Source organism: Vanellus vanellus (genome assembly GCF_965231255.1).
Source record: "Vanellus vanellus genome assembly, chromosome: 5".
NCBI lineage: Eukaryota > Metazoa > Chordata > Aves > Charadriiformes > Charadriidae > Vanellus > Vanellus vanellus.
Window position 1 is genome coordinate 81,440,297 of NC_138910.1, and position 20,768 is coordinate 81,461,064.

The following is a 20,768-nucleotide window of genomic DNA, read 5'->3' on the forward strand; positions in this document are numbered from 1 at the left end:
ATGGAGCGCGGCGGGTCGCGGGGTTTCCTGCCGCCTTTCCCCCACTTCGCCACGCAGGCCATCCACGCCGGGCAGGAGCCCGAGCAGTGGCGCTCGGCCGCCGTGGTGCCGCCCATCTCCCTCTCCACCACCTTCAAGCAGCAGGGACCCGGGCAGCACGCGGTGAGTGCGGCCGCCGGCGGAGCCCCGAGCCGGGCTTGGCCCCACCGGACCTCCCGCGGTCAAGGACGTCGCCGTCGGGGGCGCGGACGGGGGACACGGCGGGGGGCACACGGCCTGGCCGGGGTGGTGGTGGTGGGGGGTCCGGTGAGACGGGCATCCCCGGGAGGGGGTGGAGGGCTCCCGGTTTGCAGCTGGTGGAAGTATATTCCCTGGTGGAAAACCCACTCAAACACCTTTTTCCCACTGGAAAAGAGGGGTGCCCTGCCGAGGCAGGTTTCGGGTGATTTTCAGTGTGAAGCTGGGTGAAGGGGGGCACCCGGTGCCCCTCAGCCTTGGCAGCCCCCGGTCCCCTGCCTCATGGGTGGCCGGTGGCCACGGGCCACCAGGATGGTGACGGTGACTGGGCCGAGGTGCGGGCTTGGGCAGGATGGTTTGCACGCAGCCGGTGACTGCCTTGAAGGCTATGTGATAAAAGTGCTTTACTTTGCCGCTGGGCCCAGGCAGAATATGTTTTCTCACTTACACAGACTGAGTAAGAAGAGGCTGCTTCGCTTCTCCAGACCCGATGAATATTTCATAAGTATTTTGCGGATGTATCGTAGAAAGTGCCGGAAGCGTTTGCCTTGAAGTATCGTGAAGTTTCTGAGGGCTACCATGTGTGTACGAGGGAAATGATGCAAATTTGCAACTCCTAAATCAGTATATGTTCCAAAGCCGAGGTCTGAATGCCACGGCGTGCTGGCTGGGCAGCAGGAATTAGCCTTGGGATCTTTGATTCTGGCAAAATCACTTACACAGACTAAAATTGTGAATACTTGTGCGTAGATAGCTGTTTTGCAGAAGACCCCAGAAGAAGGAGGCACACGCCGCTGTTCACGTGCTGCGTTCTGACCAAAAGCTCCGCGAGAGCGGTCTGCCGTATTCCTTAAAATGATGAAGTTGTCATTAAACAGAAATCCTGAAAGTGCGCGAACACCAGGGCTGTTTGGCCAGGTTCTCTCTGTAACGAGTGCATCCAAGCGTGCCTGAGAGTTTTTTTTTTCTTGTTAAATTTTCTCAGTATTTGCGTAAAAGCTGTTGCACCGAAGCGTGGAACTTGGCGTGATTGCATGCCAGGGAAACGTCTGAGCTTTCAGGAACTTTTGATGGGTAGAGGTTGGCGCTGGCCAGTGCCCTTTGGCATCTTCCAAGCAGAGCCTTGTGGAGATGGGATGTGTTCTTGCTGATAACAGCGGAACGAGTGGACTGTGTCAGACCAAGGTCTTCTCTCCAGCAGTGACCAGAGGTGGCTATTTAGGAAAAAGTAGGAGGGCGCTACTCCCCACAGCGCACCCCTAGAAACCGTTTTCAGGTGGGGGATGCCCAGTTGGATGTTGTGTACGGCAGTTTGACGCAGCCAGAGAACCGGCCTGCTGTTCTCGGCAGAGGTGGATGCATAACCTCAGTGTTGAGAATGAGGACTTTTTAAGGAATGTGAGACTATTGTTGCAAAAAACTTTCTCAGTGCTCTCTCAAATTAGATTTTTTTTTCTTGCTTTCACAATAGGGTTATGAGTACAGCCGGAGCGGAAACCCTACCCGGGACTGCCTGGAGAAGGCTGTGGCAGCGCTAGATGGAGCTAAATACTGTAAGCAATTAAGAAGCTCCTCAAGCAAGTTGTCGGCGTGCGTGTCTCCCGACGGTGTCGACAGCGGGCACAGCAAGGCCAGCGAGCTGTCGCAGCAGCTGTATCGCAGCAAGGCTTTCACAGCCGCCCGCTGCTGGTTACGGGCACGAGCTGCATCGTGGTGGGAAAACAGTCCGACGGTTATCGTTCAGGATAGTCCAGCTCGCTCGTGGGACTTTCTGTAGTGACTTTACTTCCTCTCGCTGCGTTTGGTGCCCAAGCCAAACGCAACCCACCCCCGTGCAGCGGCGGGGAGCGCAGGGGGGAGCGGGACCCCCGCGGCGGCTGCTGCCGGGCTGCGTTAGCAGCGTGCGGCCCGCGTCCTGCCCCGCGGAAAACCAGGCTGCTGCTTTTATCGAATGCACTTAGGGGTGAGATAGCGTCAGCAAGAGTGACAGAACAGGTTCCTTTTAAAAGCAAAGCGAGGAAAGCGAAAGCAAGTTTGACAAGGTTGTATCACAGTAAAATATGGTCTGTCTGCCACTTATTCTTTTCTGTTTCAGGTTTAGCGTATGCTTCTGGCTTAGCTGCCACTTTGAATATTACTCACCTATTAAAGGCAGGGGATATGATTATCTGCATGGATGATGTCTATGGAGGTATGTAAAACACAAGGGCGGTTTTGATTTTCATTGTGCAAATGACTAAATGTGCCTAAATTTGATTCTCGTGAACTTTCTGAACTTCCCACGTAAGACCTTACTTTTCTTTAAAGCCTTTTCACTTCCTGAGGACACAGAACACTCCTGTCTGATTTTGGCGTTAGAAATTCAAACACTGAAAGACTCTGCGGCATAACGTGGAGGTTTAAAAACCATAGCTAATTAGTAGTATATGCTAAGAAGAGGGGAAAACAGCCACGTCGTAGCCTTGCATGGGTTGGTTTGCAGAGCGGGACCGCCTGCAGTCTGATGTGACACAGCTTTCCAGCTTCTGGGATTCCTACTGTTCCTTTCCGAGGTTTGGACCTTTACCAACCGCCACTTTCAGACAACTATTCCATCATCTTCCCTGAAAGCACAACTTGCATCTCTTTTCCCCGTGTCTTCTGAATGCTCAGGGATGCCGAGCGGTCGGTTCTCTCTGCCTGTTGGTTCTCTGTGCTTGTTCACATCAAATATAAATGCACACATTTGCTTTTAACCGCTTAGTTCCGTCATGCCAGATAGCTCTTCTCCAAAGTACGTCTGGAGCCAAGCTGCGTGAAGACAGCAGGAATCCCTACTGACAATCTGCTCCTTTAATTCACAGCCTTCCCCCTGCAGAACTTGGGAAATCAGTGTCATTTGGCCCGAGCATATTATCAGTTCCTCGCTTCAGAAAGGCCCAGAGGTGTATTTGTCAAGCCAAACCAGTTCACCTGCTCATGAAATCCTCAGCCGGTGGTGGTTTCTGCAGAGATGAATTTCATTCTTTCTTCCCTGATGTTTTTTTCCATACTTTGGTTGTAAAGAGAGTGGCTTCCCCCCATTCTCTGCCTTATTCAGCAGGGTACCCAGCCCGTGAGGAGGTACGTCTGCAGATCTGCCACTGGCCACCGTGGCCAGTATGTGCCCAGTCCCTTCGTTCTCCCCTCCGGCATGAGGGGCTCCGTGTCCCCTACGTCCCTGCTGGCTGTCACCGGGCACCTTGCCTTCTTGCACGCTGCAGCCCGGTCCTTTGTCGGCCCCTTCCTCGCCGTTACCAGCATTGACTCCTTTTGCCGTGCGGGGTTTACTGCTCCACCACGCTTGCCCTGTGCGGCCTCGCTGGCTTCAGCCCTCTAACAGCGTAGAATCATAGAATGGTTGGGGCTGGAAGGGGCAAGGTTCAAGGACAGGGAACTGCTGGAGAGGGTCCAGCAAAGGGCTGCGGAGATGCTGAGGGGAGTGGAGCAGGGAGTGGAGCAAAGGGCTGCGGAGATGCTGAGGGGAGTTGCAGATGACACTAAACTGGGGGGGCGTGTTGATCTGCTTGAGGGTAGATTGGCTCTGCAGAGGGATCTGGACAGGCTGGACAGATGGGCTGAGGCCAATGGTATGAGGTTCAACAAGGCCAAGTGTCAGGTCCTGCACTTGGGTCACAACAACCCCATGCAGTGCTACAGACTGGGGGCGGAGTGGCTCGAAAGCTGCCCGGCAGAAAAGGACCTGGGGGTGTTGGTGGACGGCCGGCTGAGCATGAGCCAGCAGTGTGCCCAGGCGGCCAAGAAGGCCAACACCATCCTGGCCTGCATCAGGAATAGTGTGGTGAGCCGGACTAGGGAAGTCATCATCCCCCTGTACTCGGCACTGGTGAGGCCTCACCTCGAGTACTGTGTTCAGTTTTGGGCCCCTCACTACAAGAAGGACATTGAGGTGTTGGAGCGTGTCCAGAGAAGGGCTACAAAGCTGGTGAAGGGTCTGGAGGACAAACCTTATGAGGAATGACTGAGGGATCTGGGGTTGTTTAGCCTGGAGAAGAGGAGGCTGAGGGGAGACCTTATCACTCTCTACAACTACCTGAAAGGAGGTTTTAGAGAGATGGGAGCTGACCTCTTCTCCCTGGCGACAAGTGATAGGACAAGAGGAAACGGGTTCAAGTTATGTCAGGGCAGGTTTAGATTGGATATTAGGAAGCATTTTTTCACTGAAAGGGTTATTAAACATTGGAATAAGCTGCCCAGAGAGGTGGTGGATTCACCATCCCTGGAGGTGTTTAAGAAAAGGGTAGATGAGGTGCTTAGGGACATGGTTTAGGAGTGGTGGTGTTTTTATCAGGGTAGGTTAATGGTTGGACTTGATGATCTTAAAGGTCCCTTCCAACCTCACTGATTCTATGATTCTATGATTCTATCTCTCTGCTGAGGAGAGGCTGAGGGCCGTGGGGCTGTTCAGTCTGGAGAGGAGAAGGCTGAGGGGGGATCTCATCAACGCTTATCAGTCCTTCAAGGGAGGGGGCCGGGGGTGGGAACAGTCTTGTTTCAGTGGTGCCCAGTGACAGGACAAGAGGGAACGGGCACAAACTGGAGCACAGGAAGTGCCATCTCAGCCTGAGGAGGGACTTCTCTCCTGTGGGGGCGGCAGAGCACTGGCACAGCTGCCCAGAGAGGGGGGGAGTCTCCCCCTCTGGAGCCATTCCAAACCCGCCTGGAGGTGTCCTGTGCCACTGCTGGAGGTGCCCCTGCTCTGGCGGGGGGTGGCACTGGGGGAGCTCCAGAGGGCCCTTCCAACCCCCACCAGTCTGGGATTCTGTGGACCTTAAAACTCAGTCTGGTTCCACCCCCTGCCCCGGGCAGGGACACCTCCCCCCAGCCCAGGTTGCTCCAAGCCCCGTCCAACCTGGCCTTGACCAGCAGCGTCATGGCGTGCGGAGCGCGTGTCCCTACTCCCTCGAGGGTACACGAGCTTTGGGAAGCTTTTAGTGTTTTTTTTTTTGCGAAAAGCCTGGTTGGACAGGACAGCAGTGCTGCGATTGCTGACTCAAATGAGTCCGCAGTGTTCATGGTTGTCAGAAAAACAGTAAAAGAAAATGAAAAGCTCTCGAGGGCAGTGCTGAAACACGTATTGCCTGGGACGGGCTTAAGAGATGCCGAGTTCTGGGAGGTGCGAGGAGGAGCTGTCGGTAGTTGACACCTCTGAATTGTCAGCTCTTGCTGTCATTTCTCAAAAGGGCTACTTTCGGTGTACCCTCTCGCTTTCATCTAAGGTGTTTTGCAGTGTGCTGTGATTACGAGGGTGTAAGACTCTTAGGTGGTTTGTATTTGTGGAGTTGACAGCCTGTGTGAAAACTTCCTGTGCTTGAATAAGCTTCTTCCAGCACAAGATAGTATATAGTATGTAGCTTATATATAGCATAGTGTTTCCTTAAGAAAAAACTCATTCAGAAGTAGCGTTCGGCACAGGGAATGATACCCTCAGTGTGCTGCGACTTCATGGCTCCATGGCAAACTGCCGTTCAGCACAAGTGAGTAAACGTTGAGTAACCTTGGCAAAAAGACCTAATGAATTAATTTTTAATCCAGGCAGTGTTGCCAGGTAGTCAGTGTGTTGCACATCTGGTGATCAACTGGTTGCTTCTCGTTTCTTCTTTTAATCTTTCCAGTGAGAGGCTTCAAAGACAGAAAGGAAGGAAATAACCGCTTCTTTATGTTCCTCGCTACATGTTTATTTAATGGAATGATAAGAAACGCAGTAGCTGGAGTCTTCCCCTTGATTCTTCTTCTCCCAGATTCTCAATTAAGCTTATTAAAGAGAAAAAAGCATTTGAAAATATGCGGTGGACAAAAGTTATTAAAAGTGGGGTGGGGGAAAGAGGATATCAAAACTGGAACCACGAGCTTGTGTGTGGCAAAGGGCTGGAGGAAAAGTTAGGAGGAGGCAAACTAAAAGGGGTCTATTTAATTTTCTGATTAAAATAGCCCCGAACAGCTATTAATTGAAAGCACTTCATAAATTACTCTGATTCTGTTTTCCCATTATTGCTTTTCCATGATGTTTAAAACCACAGCAATTTTTAAACTTTTTAGAAATAAAAAAATACTCACGTGCTGTTTCTGGCATAGAGAATAAAGCTGTGCCCTCCTGACTTCCCATGGGGGTGTATGAGAGACTGGAGATCCACGAAGGAAAGTTAAGAGAGTTGTTTCATTTTGTGTCCCTGATTTTTTTTGTTTGGGTTGTTTTTTTGTTTTGTTTTTTTTTTAAGGCACAAACAGATACTTCAGGAAAGTAGCCATGAAAATGGGTCTGAACGTAGTTTTCATTGACTGCACAAAACCGGAGTGCCTGGAAGCCGCAATTACACCAGCGACCAAGGTAGGGGAGAGGGAAATTGCTGAACTTACTTGCTCAATGGCCTTAAATGGTTTTGTTCTTGCTCTCGCTGTGTCGGGGGGTGCGTCAAGCAGAGGGGGCTGCAGGGGTGGTCTCTGTGGGGAGAGGTCGGGGCACAGCTGGCTCCCAGCATGTCCCCGCTGCAGGCCACCGGCTGACATTCGTGTTGCCTCACCGAAAACATTTTAAGAAGGGCAAAAAAACACCAGAGAGAGAGAGAGAGAGGAGGAGGAGGAGGAGGAGGAGGAGGAGGGAAAAGGTAAGAAACAGCAGAGGGAACACCAAGGTTGGCGGAGGAGGAGGTGCTCCGTGGCTCTGGAGCAGATATTCCCCGGCTTTAGTGGAAGAGAATTCAGCTGGAAAAGACTTACAAACTTTTGGGTGTAAAGGCTTTCTTCTGGCAATGTCAGACCTCCTTCGGATGCGGTGCACTTAGGTTTTCAAAAGCTTTGATGCTCTTCCCGTGCATGGGTTGTTTGTGTGGGGGATGTTACCCTCTCCCCCGGGACACCCTGCCCTTCCTCAGCGGGGACGCTTTCCCATTTCCACCCCGCGAACCTGCGTGGGAAGCTGATGCTCACCAAGTTACCGTTTGCCTTCCGCGTGTGTATCGTCACCAGCATGGTCAACTCTCTAAACGGCTGTTTTCTGTTGTCGAATTACTGCAGCTGGTTTGGATTGAAACGCCCACAAACCCCACGCTGAAGGTCATCGACATCCAGGCCTGCGCAGGTGTAGTACATAAGCATAAAGATGTTCTTCTCGTGGTGGACAACACTTTCATGTCTGCCTATTTCCAGGTGAGCACTTCGGCTACAGTTACCCCTTTATTTCACTGTACTCAGAGGTACGTTTTTAAAATGGAAGCACCACCGAGGAACTGGAGTTTTGATCTGTGTTCTGTTTCGCAACTCGTGTACCGCTGCTGTTTGCAGCGGTAAAGACGGAATACAGAGTGTTTCATATACCAGTATGAGACCAGCAAAGCCAGTATAGCTCAGCAGTCCAGTAAACACACTAGTAATCAAGACAGTCAGGTAAGCCATTGGGAGAATGGCTTCTCTGTCATGCAAAAATCATGTATTTTTAGTTCTCACCGGTGGGAATCATAACAGGCTTGTTTAAAAGTGTCCCGTTTTCTAATTTTGGCTTTTTTGTACTAATTCTTTTGTATATGCTGGTTATGATCTGTTCTGGGCCACTTGATATTCTATGAAAGGTCGTGGAAGAAAAAGGCAAACATTGTTAAATCTTTCTTTGAGGCATTCAGGTTACCTTTTTCTTCAATATGTTGGTGACTGTGTGGCTTAGAAGTTTATAATTTTGATCTCGGAACAACTGGCATAACTTTTCTGCTTTTATAACCGGAATACATGAAGCGAAGACAATTTAAGTTCTAAAAATGCTTTGGAATAATAAACTTTGAAGCCTTGTTCGTCTTAACATGGGCTAGAAATGTTCATGTGTATTTCCCAGGAGGCCAAGCTAATCCCTTGGATCTTAGATCTAAAGTAAAACTTTTTATGAGTGCAAAAGGCAAGGTGTCTTTTGTTTTTGTTAAGGGTACTGAGGTCTTGATAGTAAATTCAGAGAGCTTTACAGAAAGTGTTAATGCCTAGCTAAAGCAGCACTTGAGTTTGTCTTGTACATACCACAGTGATTTCCCCCCCGCAGCGTATATTACTGCAGAAAGACGTGTGAAAGAGGAAAAGTGAGCATCTGGATATATGAGCTAGTTAATGTATCTTTTATTGGTTAAATATTATTTTATTGGTTAATGTATCTCTTTATTCATTAACATACCTTTTATTTTATAAGAGAAAGTCAGTTGTAATGATTAATTCCAAGTAAGCATAATAGGTAATGTCTTTAAACCCCTCGGGACTGCTGCTGATGCTCTGTACGAAGAGGATCATAACTTTGGAGTGATTTGTATAGCAGCAGCGAATGTAAAAGGCGCTGGAGTTTCTGCGACTGCTCTCCTGGCTGCGCGCGGGGAGCGCGCCTTATCCCCCTTCCTTGAACAGACCTCCGTGTTTAATCTGACAGCAGCAGTCTTTTATTCTAAATCCGCTTGCTTTGTTACCTTTTAACGTATTGATGCTCTTCAGTCTTTAGATGATGTTTGTTATGGGCAAAGGCCTTTACTTAGTGACTGATTAAAAAAAAAAACCAAACCAACATTGCTCATTACTTCTTGCTCATCAGCATCTCCGTTTGCCGCACCTTAAAAAGCCTCCTGGGGAGAAGCTGGGAGGTTAGGGAGGAGGGACCTGGCAAACTTTCTGCACTTTCTTGCACTTTCTTCAAGTTTGCAGTTTTTCTTTCGGTGCAGTATCACCAATAACGATATCTAGAAAACAATGCCATATTTTTTGCTTTGCAAACAGTGTTGAGGTCTTCATTTTCTAAGGAAAATACTGTAGAGTAAATGCCATTGCTTATCCCTGCCTCAGCTAAGCAATATGACTATTTTTTTCACAAATATGAATGGGCTGTATGTTGGATGTAGTCAATCGCTCCTCTCCCTGAAGCCACTGAGAATTAGACTGGTGCTTTTAAATCACATTTTATTGTGGGTTCTTTTTATTGTGCTTATCTTGAATTTAGAGTGCTTTCCTGTACTATTGTTTTTGTCACATATTCTACCTATTTTCATTGTCAGGTTTTTGTGTTTAAGGTGTTTTGTGTTAAGTTTTTGTAGCTTTTTTTTTTTTCCAGTTTCGCCACCTGTTGTTATTTTCTGTGTTGGATCACAGCCTTTCTGAATAGCTCCCACTGGAGCAGAGTGCACACAAGCTTTAACCACACCTATTATTTTCATTTCATTTCAGCGTCCTTTATCTCTGGGGGCTGATATTTGTATGTATTCTGCAACCAAATACATGAACGGTAAGTATGCAAGTTCGACAGCACTCAGGCTGGCTATTTAAATGCCATTCTGGCCGTGGGCAGTTCCCAAAACCTGGTCTGTCTGCCAGTAATTCTTAGATGGACCATTAGAGGAGTTGGACCATTGAATAGACCATTAGTCTTTGTAGCTCCTAAACTGTCCCCGGGAGAAGGATTATTGACCTGACTTTGGGTAACAGACCTGGAGGTGCTTATAGCCGTGTTGGCTTTAATTTGACTACAGCACAGCAAGTGCCTTCAGTAGAAGGCAGCTGCCAGAAATTCTCTTCAGGTCCAAAGGAGGTTCCCTGCGGCTGTGTTGGAGCCTGTCCAGAAGCACCGTCGCTGTGTTGTTTCCCAAAGTGCCCGGACTTGGAGCTAACGAGGCCGTAGCTGTGCTGTGCCTGCTCCTCCCCGGTGCTACGGGTAGAAGTGGCAGTTTTCTGGCCGGCGTTCGCTCTCGCCGAGCCGGCAGCCCGGTGCTGCTCCGCAGGACACACCTCATTGCTGGACCGCATCCTGTGGCAGCGCGCTGGGGACCTCTCTGGGGGCGCAGGGCAGAGCGCGCTGCTCACCGGAGCTTCAGGAAAAGCTGAAATCCACCTTAGGATTCACCGGCTGCACAGGGAGGAGAGCTGTGGCAATGAGAAAGGCAGCCAGTGTCGCGCAAAAGCGGGACTGTATTAGCACCAGGGCTGCGAAAACGGGGGTCTGCGGCAGAACAAACCGAGCAGACAGAGTGGCTGATTGTGTTCTTGTCTTCTCCTTGGATTTTTAGGGCATAGTGATGTTGTAATGGGACTTGTTTCAGTAAACTGTGATGACCTCTACGAAAGGCTCAAATTCTTACAGAACTGTAAGTAGTCTGTGTAGGAAATGCCTTAAAATGAATCGTGTTCCCATTACGAGCTGGTGTGTTTGAAACGTGTTGCATGCACACAAGTATGAAATCTATCTAGAGATGTAGCTCAGGCACTTAAATGCGCAGAAGTGTAAATGAGTGGAGAGGAAGCAGTAACACAGATGTAAGAAACCTGAATTCTCTTCCCTGCCTTTCAGCGGTACGTAGGCTGGCATTGCGCAGACACCAGAGCTTTTGGGAGGCCTCTGAGGCTTCTCTCTCAAGTAAAGTTAATGACACTGGTTTCCCCTTCCTAACTCCTTCCAGAAAAGTCATAGAATAGAATCATGGGATCCTCTGGGTTGGGAGCCCAACCATCAACCCCACACTGCCCAGCCCACCACTAACCCACGTCCCTCAGCACTGCGTCTGCCCCTCTGTTAAACACCTCCAGAGATGGCGACTCCACCGCCGCCCCGGGCAGCCTGTGAAGAAATGTTTCCTAATATCCACCCTAAACCTCCCCTGGGGCAACGTGAGGCCGTTCCCTCCTGTCCCATCACCTGTTCCGTGGGAGCAGAGCCCGACCCCCCCTCGCTGCCCCCTCCTTTCAGGGAGCTGTAGAGAGCGAGAAGGTCTCCCCTCGGCCTCCTCTTCTCCAGGCTGAACCCCCCCAGGGCCCTCAGCTGCTCCTCACCAGACGTGTGCTCCAGACCCCTCACAGCTCCGTTGCCCTTCTCTGGACACGCTCCAGCGCCTCAATGGCCTTCTTGTGGTGAGGGGCCCAAAACTGAACACAGCACTCGAGGTGGGGCCTCACCAGTGCTGAGGACAGGGGACGGTCACTGCCCCAGTCCTGCTGGCCGCACTGTTCCTGATACAGGCCAGGGTGCTGGTGGCCTTCTTGGCCACCTGGGCACACTGCGGGCTCACGTTCAGCGGCTGTTGACCAACACCCCCAGGTCCTTCTCCGCCGGGTAGTGTTCCAGCCACTCTGCCCCATCCTGTAGCATCCATGGGGTTGGTGTGACCCAAGGGCGGGCCTCGGCCCTTGGCCACGTTGAACCTCATGCTGAGGGCAGCGTGGGTTGTTCAGTGTTAGTTCACCAGGGGCTGGGCAGCGGGTGAGTCGTACGGGTGCGTGAAGGCAGGAGCGCTGCGGGCTGCGGGGCTGTGGTTCCCCTCCGTCCCTGCCTTCCCCAGGGAGCGTGTGGCCCCTGCTCCCGCGGGGCGCTGAGCCCCTCAGCCTCGCTCGGTCGTGCTGCAGGAGACGTGGCACGTCCACGTCTGTCTGTGTGTGCAGCGCCTGCAGGTATGCGGGACGTGGCTCCTCACAAAGTCTCCGCAGGTATAACAGACCGCGGCAGAAAGAGAGCTCCGCCATTGCCTGTATTCACTTGACTTCATACACAGAGGCCTACAAACCTTTAAATTAAGCATTTATTCAACTTCATCTAACTCCTGTCAAGTACATCTGGAGTTTTTAAACTCATTCAGACATCAGGGGATCTGCCTAATGTAGAATTTTCAGGTATATAGGTTGATTTTAACAATTTCACTGCCTCTTACTTATAATGAATGCACTTCTGTAACAGTGCTCTGTGTGCCCCAGCCCAAACCACGGCCCCTGGCTACAACAGGAGTAAAGGCGTATTATGTCTAATGAATTTAATTCTTGAAGGTCTTCAGCTTGTTAATTCAGCTCGTTAATTGGCATCCCATGTCTGTGAGATGAGGAAGACGGATCCCATCAGTTGTATTTCCACTTGTCTTGTTCTAACTTTGGAAATTTTGGAAATTCGGACTGTATTTAGTTTGACTAAAAAAACCAATCCCTTTGTTTTACGTGGAATTTTGTTTCCGTTTCTGTAGCTCTTGGAGCTGTCCCATCTCCCTTTGACTGTTACCTGTGTAATCGTGGTCTGAAGACTCTACAAATCCGGATGAAACAACATTTCCACAACGCATTAGCTGTCGCTCGATTCCTCGAGTCGCATTCCCGGGTGGAGAAAGTCATTTTCCCCGGTAAGTTGGCCGGTCTTGGCGTGCGGCTGGATGGGGGGACCATAACGCCGCGTGCCGTCTGGGTGCCCTTCGCCTTTGGTGACTCCGCCTTGGCCGTGGGCTGTAGGGTGAGCTGCTCCCCGCTTTGAAGTCATGGTGATTAACTTAAAGCAACTTGTACAAATTCCAGGCTTGCCTTCACACCCTCAGCATGAGTTGATCAAGCGGCAGTGCACCGGCTGTCCTGGGATGATAACCTTTTACATTAAAGGAAATCTCAAACATGCAGCTGCCTTTCTCAAGAGTTTAAAGGTAAATGACAGTAAATCCGCACGACCTTAGAGGGTCTTGAGCCTGTCCTTCTGAGGGTGATAATGGAAGCGTGACCTGGCCAGGCTGGAGAGTTGGGCAGAGAGAAACCTTACAAAGTTCAACCAGGGCAAGTGTGGCGTCCTGCACCTGGGGAGGAGTAACCCCCTGCACCAGTACAGGTTGGGGGTGACCTCCTGCAGAGCAGCTCTGTGAAAGGGACCTGGGAGTCCTGGGGGACAACGGGATGCCCGTGAGCCAGCAATGTGCCCTGGTGGCCAAGAAGGCCAATGGCATCCTGGGGGGCATCAAGCAGAGTGTGGCCAGCAGGGCGAGGGAGGTCATCCTCCCCCTCTGCTCTGCCCCGGGGAGGCCACATCTGGAGCACTGTGTCCAGTTCGGGGCTCCCCGGGTCAAGAAGGACAGGGAACTGCTGGAGAGGGCCCAGCAAAGGGCTGCGGAGATGCTGAGGGGACTGGAGCATCTCTCTGCTGAGGAGAGGCTGAGGGCCGTGGGGCTGTTCAGTCTGGAGAGGAGAAGACTGAGGGGGGATCTCATCAACGCTTATCAGTCCTTCAAGGGAGGGGGCCGGGGGTGGGAACAGTCTTGTTCCAGTGGTGCCCAGTGACAGGACAAGAGGGAACGGGCACAAACTGGAGCACAGAAAGTTCCGTCTCAACCTGAGGAGGGACTTCTCTCCTGTGGGGGCGGCAGAGCACTGGCACAGCTGCCCAGAGAGGGGGGGAGTCTCCCCCTCTGGAGCCACTCCAAACCCGCCTGGAGGTGTCCTGTGCCACTGCTGGAGGTGCCCCTGCTCTGGCGGGGGGTGGCACTGGGGGAGCTCCGGAGGGCCCTTCCAGCCCCCACCAGTCTGGGATGCTGTGAAGGAAGTGTTTTCTCTTGGGGCGAGGAGAATCTTTCTCTGTACTTGCAAAGCTGCTGAAGTCTTTGGGTGTAACCCTCTCTAAACAACAGATCATTTGTAAATGAGAGGCTAATGAGAGGGAAGGGAAGGATGCCTCAGCCCCTTTGAAGCCTTTGTTTCGGCAGTAGGCTGTCATGGCCAGCTCAGCCCCGGCATTGCCCCTAAGGAGGGCACTGGGAGCAGCCCCTGGCAGAAATACCCGCAGTGTTTGAAAGCAGAGAAGCTGCTGCTGTAATGCTGAGTCCTTTGAAGTATTACAGCAGCAGGAGCAAAACCCACTGAGAAATGCCGTGAATCAGGAAGCAAAGAGGGAGTCCCTCAGCTGGGAGGAAAATTTGTTGTTTATTTTACCTAAACCAGAGGCTTTTGGTTTTGTCTTGGTGATGTATTCGTTCTGCCTCTGCTCTTTGATGTGTTTGCCACTCTTGTTCTCTGGTTAATTTGCCTCCCTCTCTTGTGTTTTGGCGGTTTTGTTCTTGGGAAAACAAATCAGTAATAATTGACAAAGGTGTATTAGAACTTCCTTCTCCTCCCCATCTTTCTTACTTGCCGGCTAATGTCATTGACTGAAAGTGAATTTGCTAAAAATATGATTTTCCCACAAAATAATCCTTTTACACGAGAGAGAGCATTTAATCCTGGCCCAGGAGATAGAGTATATTCACTTCAGCCCTTTGTCCTGGATAACGGCCGGTTTGTCACTGGGTTGGTAGGAAGGTAAAGCCGTTTCCTTACAGCAGGCTGAGAAGGGGATTCTTTGGTTGATAGGTTTAGTTGTATTTTTTTCTTTTTTTTTAAAGGTAAAAAAAGTGAATATGAGCAACTGGGGCTGGAGAGAAAGGTTGTGGGCAGTAAGTGCATTCACAGCAGGGGAACGGTGAATCTGTGTCGGCTCTAGAGAGCCTTTTTGTCATCCAGGAATTCAGAGCGGTGTGAAAAAAATCCCTTAACTGCCAGTAAGCATTCCACGAGTGCTGGTCCTGGTAGGCGCTGAGCAATTTTCAAAATACCGAACGAGCCATCAGACCCAAGAGGAGTGAAAAAAAAATCTGTTGAGCCTTATGGGAAAAATCTTAAATTTGGGGTTTTGCCCCCCGCCATCAAGCCTGCCGTTTGCCAGCCTGAAAAGCGCCGACGTTAAACGTGGGCGGTGATGGGCGATGCTGGGAGAAGAGTAGTTAAGGGTGGGATGTCATCTCTTCAACCTCAACTGACTTTTTTGAGGTGTGAGCCCAACTTTGTTGGGGCAGCCCGCTCCGTCCTTGCTCTGAGCGCAACGGCGGCTGCTGGTGCCCGGGCAGGACCCACTCCCGCACGTTGGCCTTCTCCCGCCCGCTCTCCCTCCGGGCAGCGCGTTGCGGGAACTACTCCTGACTCACCTTTGCTTAACGTGGGCATATCTGAATTTCAGTTTTGCATCGGTGTCTCTTCAATGCCTTTTTAGGATACATCTGTTCTAAGTCTTAGTAGCTCTTACCTGCTAAATGTGCGCTTTTTTCCCCCCTAATCGCAGCTAATAGCTTTTATACTATTATTATTATTATTATTAATAATAATAATATTATTATTAATATTAATATTTTATATTATAAAAGCTATTATAGAAAAACTTAGAAAAAAAGGCCCTAAACATTCCTTTTCCCTTCACTCTCTTTCTAAGCATTCATAACCTTACACTTCTGATGTTAACTTCTGTTTTCATTTTTCCTATAGGTTTTCACTCTGGCAGAGAGTCTGGGAGGATATGAAAGCCTAGCAGAGCATCCGTAAGCCATTCTTCATGTTAAAAGTCTAAAAAAGCTGCAAAGTAACAAAGTTGGCTCTATTTTGTTGGGAGTTCTAAAATTGTCTAGTACACAAAGCGAAGATATTTTGCATGTCGTTGAGATTCAAGGATAGGACGTTGTACAGCACAAAACCCAGTGGCTGCTCCAGAAATGGGACTTCTGTCAATATAAGAATGCAACGATTAAATAATTTCCAGGTTTGCTTGTTTTAACCCGGGGAATGAGCCGCCCTTTGTTGCTGTGATGACAAACCCAAGAAATCAGGGTGTATTTGAATAAGTGGCGTTGGGCAGGTTTGGCCACGCTGTTGAGGCCGGAGGTGTGCCCTTCTCCCGTCTCACACAAGAGGGCACGTTCAGGCCGTGACACCAAACTGCATCTCTCTCCGTGCCGGGTGAATTTTCTGGGGATTTTACAAATACTTAGCTGCCTCAGTCTAGGTTAAACAGCTAAAACTGGGATTTCTATGGAATTAGGTTATTTTATTTATATCCAATTTGCTTTTCAAAAAGATATGTGGAAAGTTACGACTAAACTTATATACTAAATCATTTCAGTTGCTTATTTTAGAATAGCAGCAAATCTTAAAACGCTCAAGCGGTTGAAAGGTGATTGCTACCTGGGGGGTGTCAGTGGCTGAGCAGCTGGGGCAAACAGCTTCTTACCGATATCCCCCGGAGCTGGAGAGAATAAGCTCTTGGTGTAAGTGGCACACTTTGACAAGTGATCTGAGAAAACAGAGGTTTAAACAAAAACCTGGAGATTTTATACTAGAGATTGTATACTATACCTGTTTCTCCACATGCTTAAAGTAAAGCTTTTAGATATCTTTTTAGATTTTTTTCTGAAAAATAGTATCCAGAAGGAGGAGGAATAGGAGTTGTTTGGGTTTGGTTTTTTTTTCCCCTCCTTTTTCATTTCCAGATTGTAAAGTATCCACTTTTTATTTGTCAATTGGAGCTTAGAAATACTGTATTAAAACGCTGGGAGGTGCACGTCCCTGACTCTGCAGTTGCCATAATTTACAGTAACCGGTGATAGGATCTCTTTCCATCTGTGGGTTAACCAGCCGGTGGTACACAAAAGGTGTAAAGTCCTTGTGAAATTCCAGGGGATGCTGGCAGGAAACCGATTTGTTTGATCTTTACTGATAAAAGTAAACGCTTCTTAGAAGAAAGGCTATTTTTTTTTTTTCCTCCAGGGCCATCATGACCCATGCTTCGGTGCCTGAAGAAGACAGAGAAGCTCTTGGAATCAGTGATACATTAATTCGCCTGTCAATCGGTTTGGAAGATGAAGAAGATTTGCTGGAAGACATCGACCAAGCTCTGAAAGCCGCGGTAAGCGGGTCCTTACCTTAGTGCCTTCACTCTAAAAATAATCTCCCCTTCGGTCCTCTGCCTTTTGCACTATGCTGTCTGTAATTCGTGCCTCACTTAATTTTTAAGCAACTTGTGAGCGTACCTTGCAGAGTGCGTGCAGGGTTTTAAAGCTTTCGTTGTTAGGTTTCCCTGTGCAGCGAGGTTTACCATCCTTGTCAGTCACCATGTGAACTGGAAAAGGTTCCGGCACAGCAGACGGGATGTCCGTGGCGCCTGAGCCAGGGACAGGCGCTGAAGTCGGGCTGCGTGGGGACTCTCACGTAGGCATCGAAGCACTGCGTGTGTGCTTCAGGTTTTACATATCATAGTTTTAGAGAGGGTTGAGATATATTAAGGAGCTTCAAGAAAAGGGCTTCTCCGGACAGTCAGTCCAGTATTTGAGTAATGCTGTTTTGTCTATAAGCACTACTTCTACGCCTCTACCCAAAGCTCTGTATTTCACCATGAGCCGGCGATGTGCGCTGGCAGCCCAGAGAGCCCCCCGCCCCCCAGGCTGCATCCCCCGCAGCGTGGCCAGCAGGGCCAGGGGGGGATTGGGCCCCTCTGCTGCGCTCTGCTCTGGGGAGACCCCCCCACAGTGCTGCCTCCAGCTCGGGGGGTCCCCACAGCAGAAGGCCCCGGAGCTGTCGGAGTGGGGCCAGAGGAGGCCCCAGAGATGCTGGGAGGGCTGGAGCCCCTCTGCTGGGAGGACAGGCTGGGAGAGGTGGGGGGGGTCAGCCTGGAGAGGAGAAGGCTGTGGGGAGACCTCAGAGCCCCTTCCAGTGCCTAAAGGGGCTCCAGCAGAGCTGGGGGGGGACTCTGGATCAGGGAGAGGAGCCATGGGGTGAGGGGGAACGGTTTTACACTGGAAGAGGGGAGATTGAGATGAGATCTGAGGAAGATATTCCTGCCTGTGCGGGCGGTGAGCCCCTGGCGCAGGGTGCCCCGAGGAGCTGTGGCTGCCCCATCCCTGGAGGTGTTCAAGGCCGGGTTGGACGGGGCTGGGAGCAACCTGGGCTGGGGGGAGGTGGCCCTGCCCGGGGCAGGGGGTGGCACTGGACGGTCTTCAAGGTCCCTTCCAACCCAAACCATTCTGTGATTCTGTAATTTCAGACAATAGATAAAAATTGTTCTTTACCTGTGGTAGTTAACGTGATGCCATATTGTGTCTGCCCTTCTCAAGGCAGGTTTGCTAAGACACATGAGGCCTCTATGTGTTTGTGTATGAGTATACACACAGGCGTATGTGCAGGGCAGAGGCTGGTTAAATGTGTATTATCTTTCGGTCCTGCACAGCTTTGTGCTACGCTTTGGATCGGCTGATGCTGTGACTGAAAAATAATGGGGGGGTTTGCAAGCTTTTTTTATTCTTTTTTTTTTTTAGTAATCCTTTTTATTTTTTCCTGGAAGGGATTAGTCATATCTGAAAAACAGAAAGCGTGGGCACTTGACTTTGAACCGGTACGTCAGTCTGATGGATCTCCTTTGGAAGCTGCGGACTTGCAGTTTGACGCGCCAGTATTTCATTGCAGAATACGCTGTGTTGTACTGTACTTCGTATTTATCACGCTGTGACTTATCAAAGGCGTTGCCAATGTCTTTGGTTTCTGCCATTGCAGATAACTTGTTCGGTGGGTTTCCCAGGTGATCCCTGGAAGCAGCTCACGTCGTGTGAAAGGTCCTTTCTTTTTCCCAGAAGGAGGTCCCTGACCTTCGGGGATGCCGGAGAGTTCTTTTTGATGTGAAATCTCATGGCAGCTTTAGATCTGAGGGTGTGAGCAAGGCGTGTGAACCAGGTGCCTTCAGCCTACGCAGGCGCTCGGCCTCAACCTCTAATTTTCCCTGTTCTCCAGAGCTTCCAGGGAAGGCTAAAATCTTTCCAACCTTCATAGGCATAATTATGTGTTGGGGAGAGGAAGGAGAATTTCCTCCTGATCCTGGCGGGCAACAAACAGAGCCCGGAGGCAGGGGATGGCTGCAAGGAAGCGCCGGCCAGGCCTTGCAGATGGCGTGGGAGATCCCGGGATAGCCGTTGCTCGAGGGATGCGCACTGTATCTTTGGTTCTTGTTGCAAGCTTTAGTTTTTCTTCTCAGGGACCGCCACCTACTGTCACGCAAACCCACCCAGAAAACTGCTTATTCTGTCTTTACAACTTCAGGTTCCGTTCCCAAGTATCCCGTTTGCCTCAGGTAGAACTTCACTCTTGGCAAGGCAAAAACTTTGACTTAAAGAAAACCTAAATGTACTCCGAGTCTGTTTGTATCCCTTTGAGCGCACGGTGCTCCCACGCAGGCAGATGGAGGTATCGGGCATGTCCCTGTCAGGCACTGAAGGCATTTCGTCAGGGCAGCACGTGCTCTGCCACGCCGTGGGATGGGCGAGGGGGCGAAGAGAAGGGGACAAACCAAGGACAGCAGCACGGCACGTCCTTAGGAGGGGCTTCAGCAAGTATTGGAATAAGGTTTAATAAATATCCACCCTAGAAAAGCACGAGTTTCCTTCTTCCCTTCTCCCAACTTGTACTTTTGTCCTGCAGGAGCGCCGTAACTCGTTGGTTTGTCCATTTGTTTTCTTGGGAATTCTGCAGGTTTGGTGGCCCCTCAGTAGTCCTTGCGACGCCGAGGACAGAGTTGATGGTCTTTGGTGGACCTTGAGTCGGCTCCAAGTCCATGGCACTACCTCGTTCTCCTCTGCCACCTCTGCATCCCTGCAGGCACCTCCATCCCCTAAAAGAATTAAAAAATAAAGGTGTTTGGAGTAGTTTTGTCTGTGTGAGAGAACATGGCGGTATCGGTGGGTAAAGTATAAAGTTGAGTCCTGCAGCAGTTGTAGCAGATGTAGTTTGATGTACTGTACGGACAGGAAACTTTCGACCATTTCTCTCTGATTTGGTGATAGGGAAACGTAGCAGCAGTAACTGCATGTATTTCCATGTGCCAGCACAGAGCATGAAGGTAATCTAATGCTAAAATGCATCTTATTTATGAAAAGAAAAAAAAAAAGCGCATGGTTGATACAGGTGCATAGCGTAATTATCTCTCACTTTTCCCTCTTGTTGCAGTTTGCAGACCATAAGGTTTGACGTTTGAAACCGGATCTTGGAACTGAACGCTGAAATGCCTAAAGACGATGACACAGAAAGCCAAATTGCTGCTGATTTGCCTTTGATTTGCCTCTGAGAATTGAAACCTGTTCAATCTGACGCTGGATCCCCGGGGCGTTCTCCCTGTGCGCCGTTGGGTCTCTCCGGCCGCTGCCCGGTGGCCCGTGGCACGCAGCCCGCGCCCTCCGCTGCGGCCGTTCCTCTTCTCTTGGAATCCTTTGCCTTTGGGATTTCTGGAGTCAGTAAGTTGTGTTTGCGAGCAGCTGTGATGTGAGCAGCTCGGGAATGTGATCCCCCTTCTCCCCGAGGAGATCAGTGTTTCTCGTGGGCGGTGCTGGTGCTGCGGGGGTGGTGGCTCAAAGGGGTTGGTTTCTGTTACTGCTCTGTAGGATGCCCAGTTAATTTTTCTCATCTCTTCTTATCCAACAGTCCAACTTAAAAACTTCACTTAGATTTTTTTTTTTTTTTTTTTTTAATAAGAAAATTAGGCTGGAAATATGGTTACATGCTTTTTTCACCTGTTGCTATTTTATGGAGCATTGAAAATGAAGTGAAATCCAATACCTGGTAAACAATAGTAACTTTCTACAGAGGATTCTTTCCCTTTTAAAGAAAAAATCATGTGGTGTTAATTGTGCTAATGATTTGGTTTATGTTTGGAATGGGAATCATTTTAATTAAAATATGCTTTGAATTTCCCTGATGTGTTACTCGTTTTGACATTTGCTTACACTACTTGCATTTAAATCGCGTGATAAAATGACCCCAGCTTTGTTTAAATTTTCCCATAGGAAAATAACGCTGTTGATGTTTTTACTTTCGTCAAGAAAAAAAAAAAGACAGAAATTCTAACATATAACAACTTATCGTGCAAATTGCGATATTCAGGCAAGGAATATCCAGGCGCCTCTGGGCGCTGCTTG

The 20,768-nt window shown here is 49.7% G+C and overlaps 1 protein-coding gene across 1 annotated transcript; it reads left to right on the forward strand.

Moving 5' to 3' along the window:
• CTH (cystathionine gamma-lyase) lies at positions 1 to 20,548 on the forward strand (the record flags this gene model as incomplete). Its single annotated transcript, XM_082484424.1, has 12 exons — positions 1 to 162; positions 1,709 to 1,790; positions 2,333 to 2,428; positions 6,495 to 6,604; positions 7,291 to 7,422; positions 9,457 to 9,514; positions 10,293 to 10,370; positions 12,228 to 12,380; positions 12,550 to 12,671; positions 15,307 to 15,359; positions 16,582 to 16,720; positions 19,804 to 20,548. The coding sequence occupies 12 exons, from the start codon at positions 1 to 3 to the stop codon at positions 19,822 to 19,824; spliced, it is 1,206 nt and encodes a 401-aa protein (XP_082340550.1). The 3' UTR covers positions 19,825 to 20,548.
• Between the last annotated feature and the right edge of the window lie 220 nt (positions 20,549 to 20,768).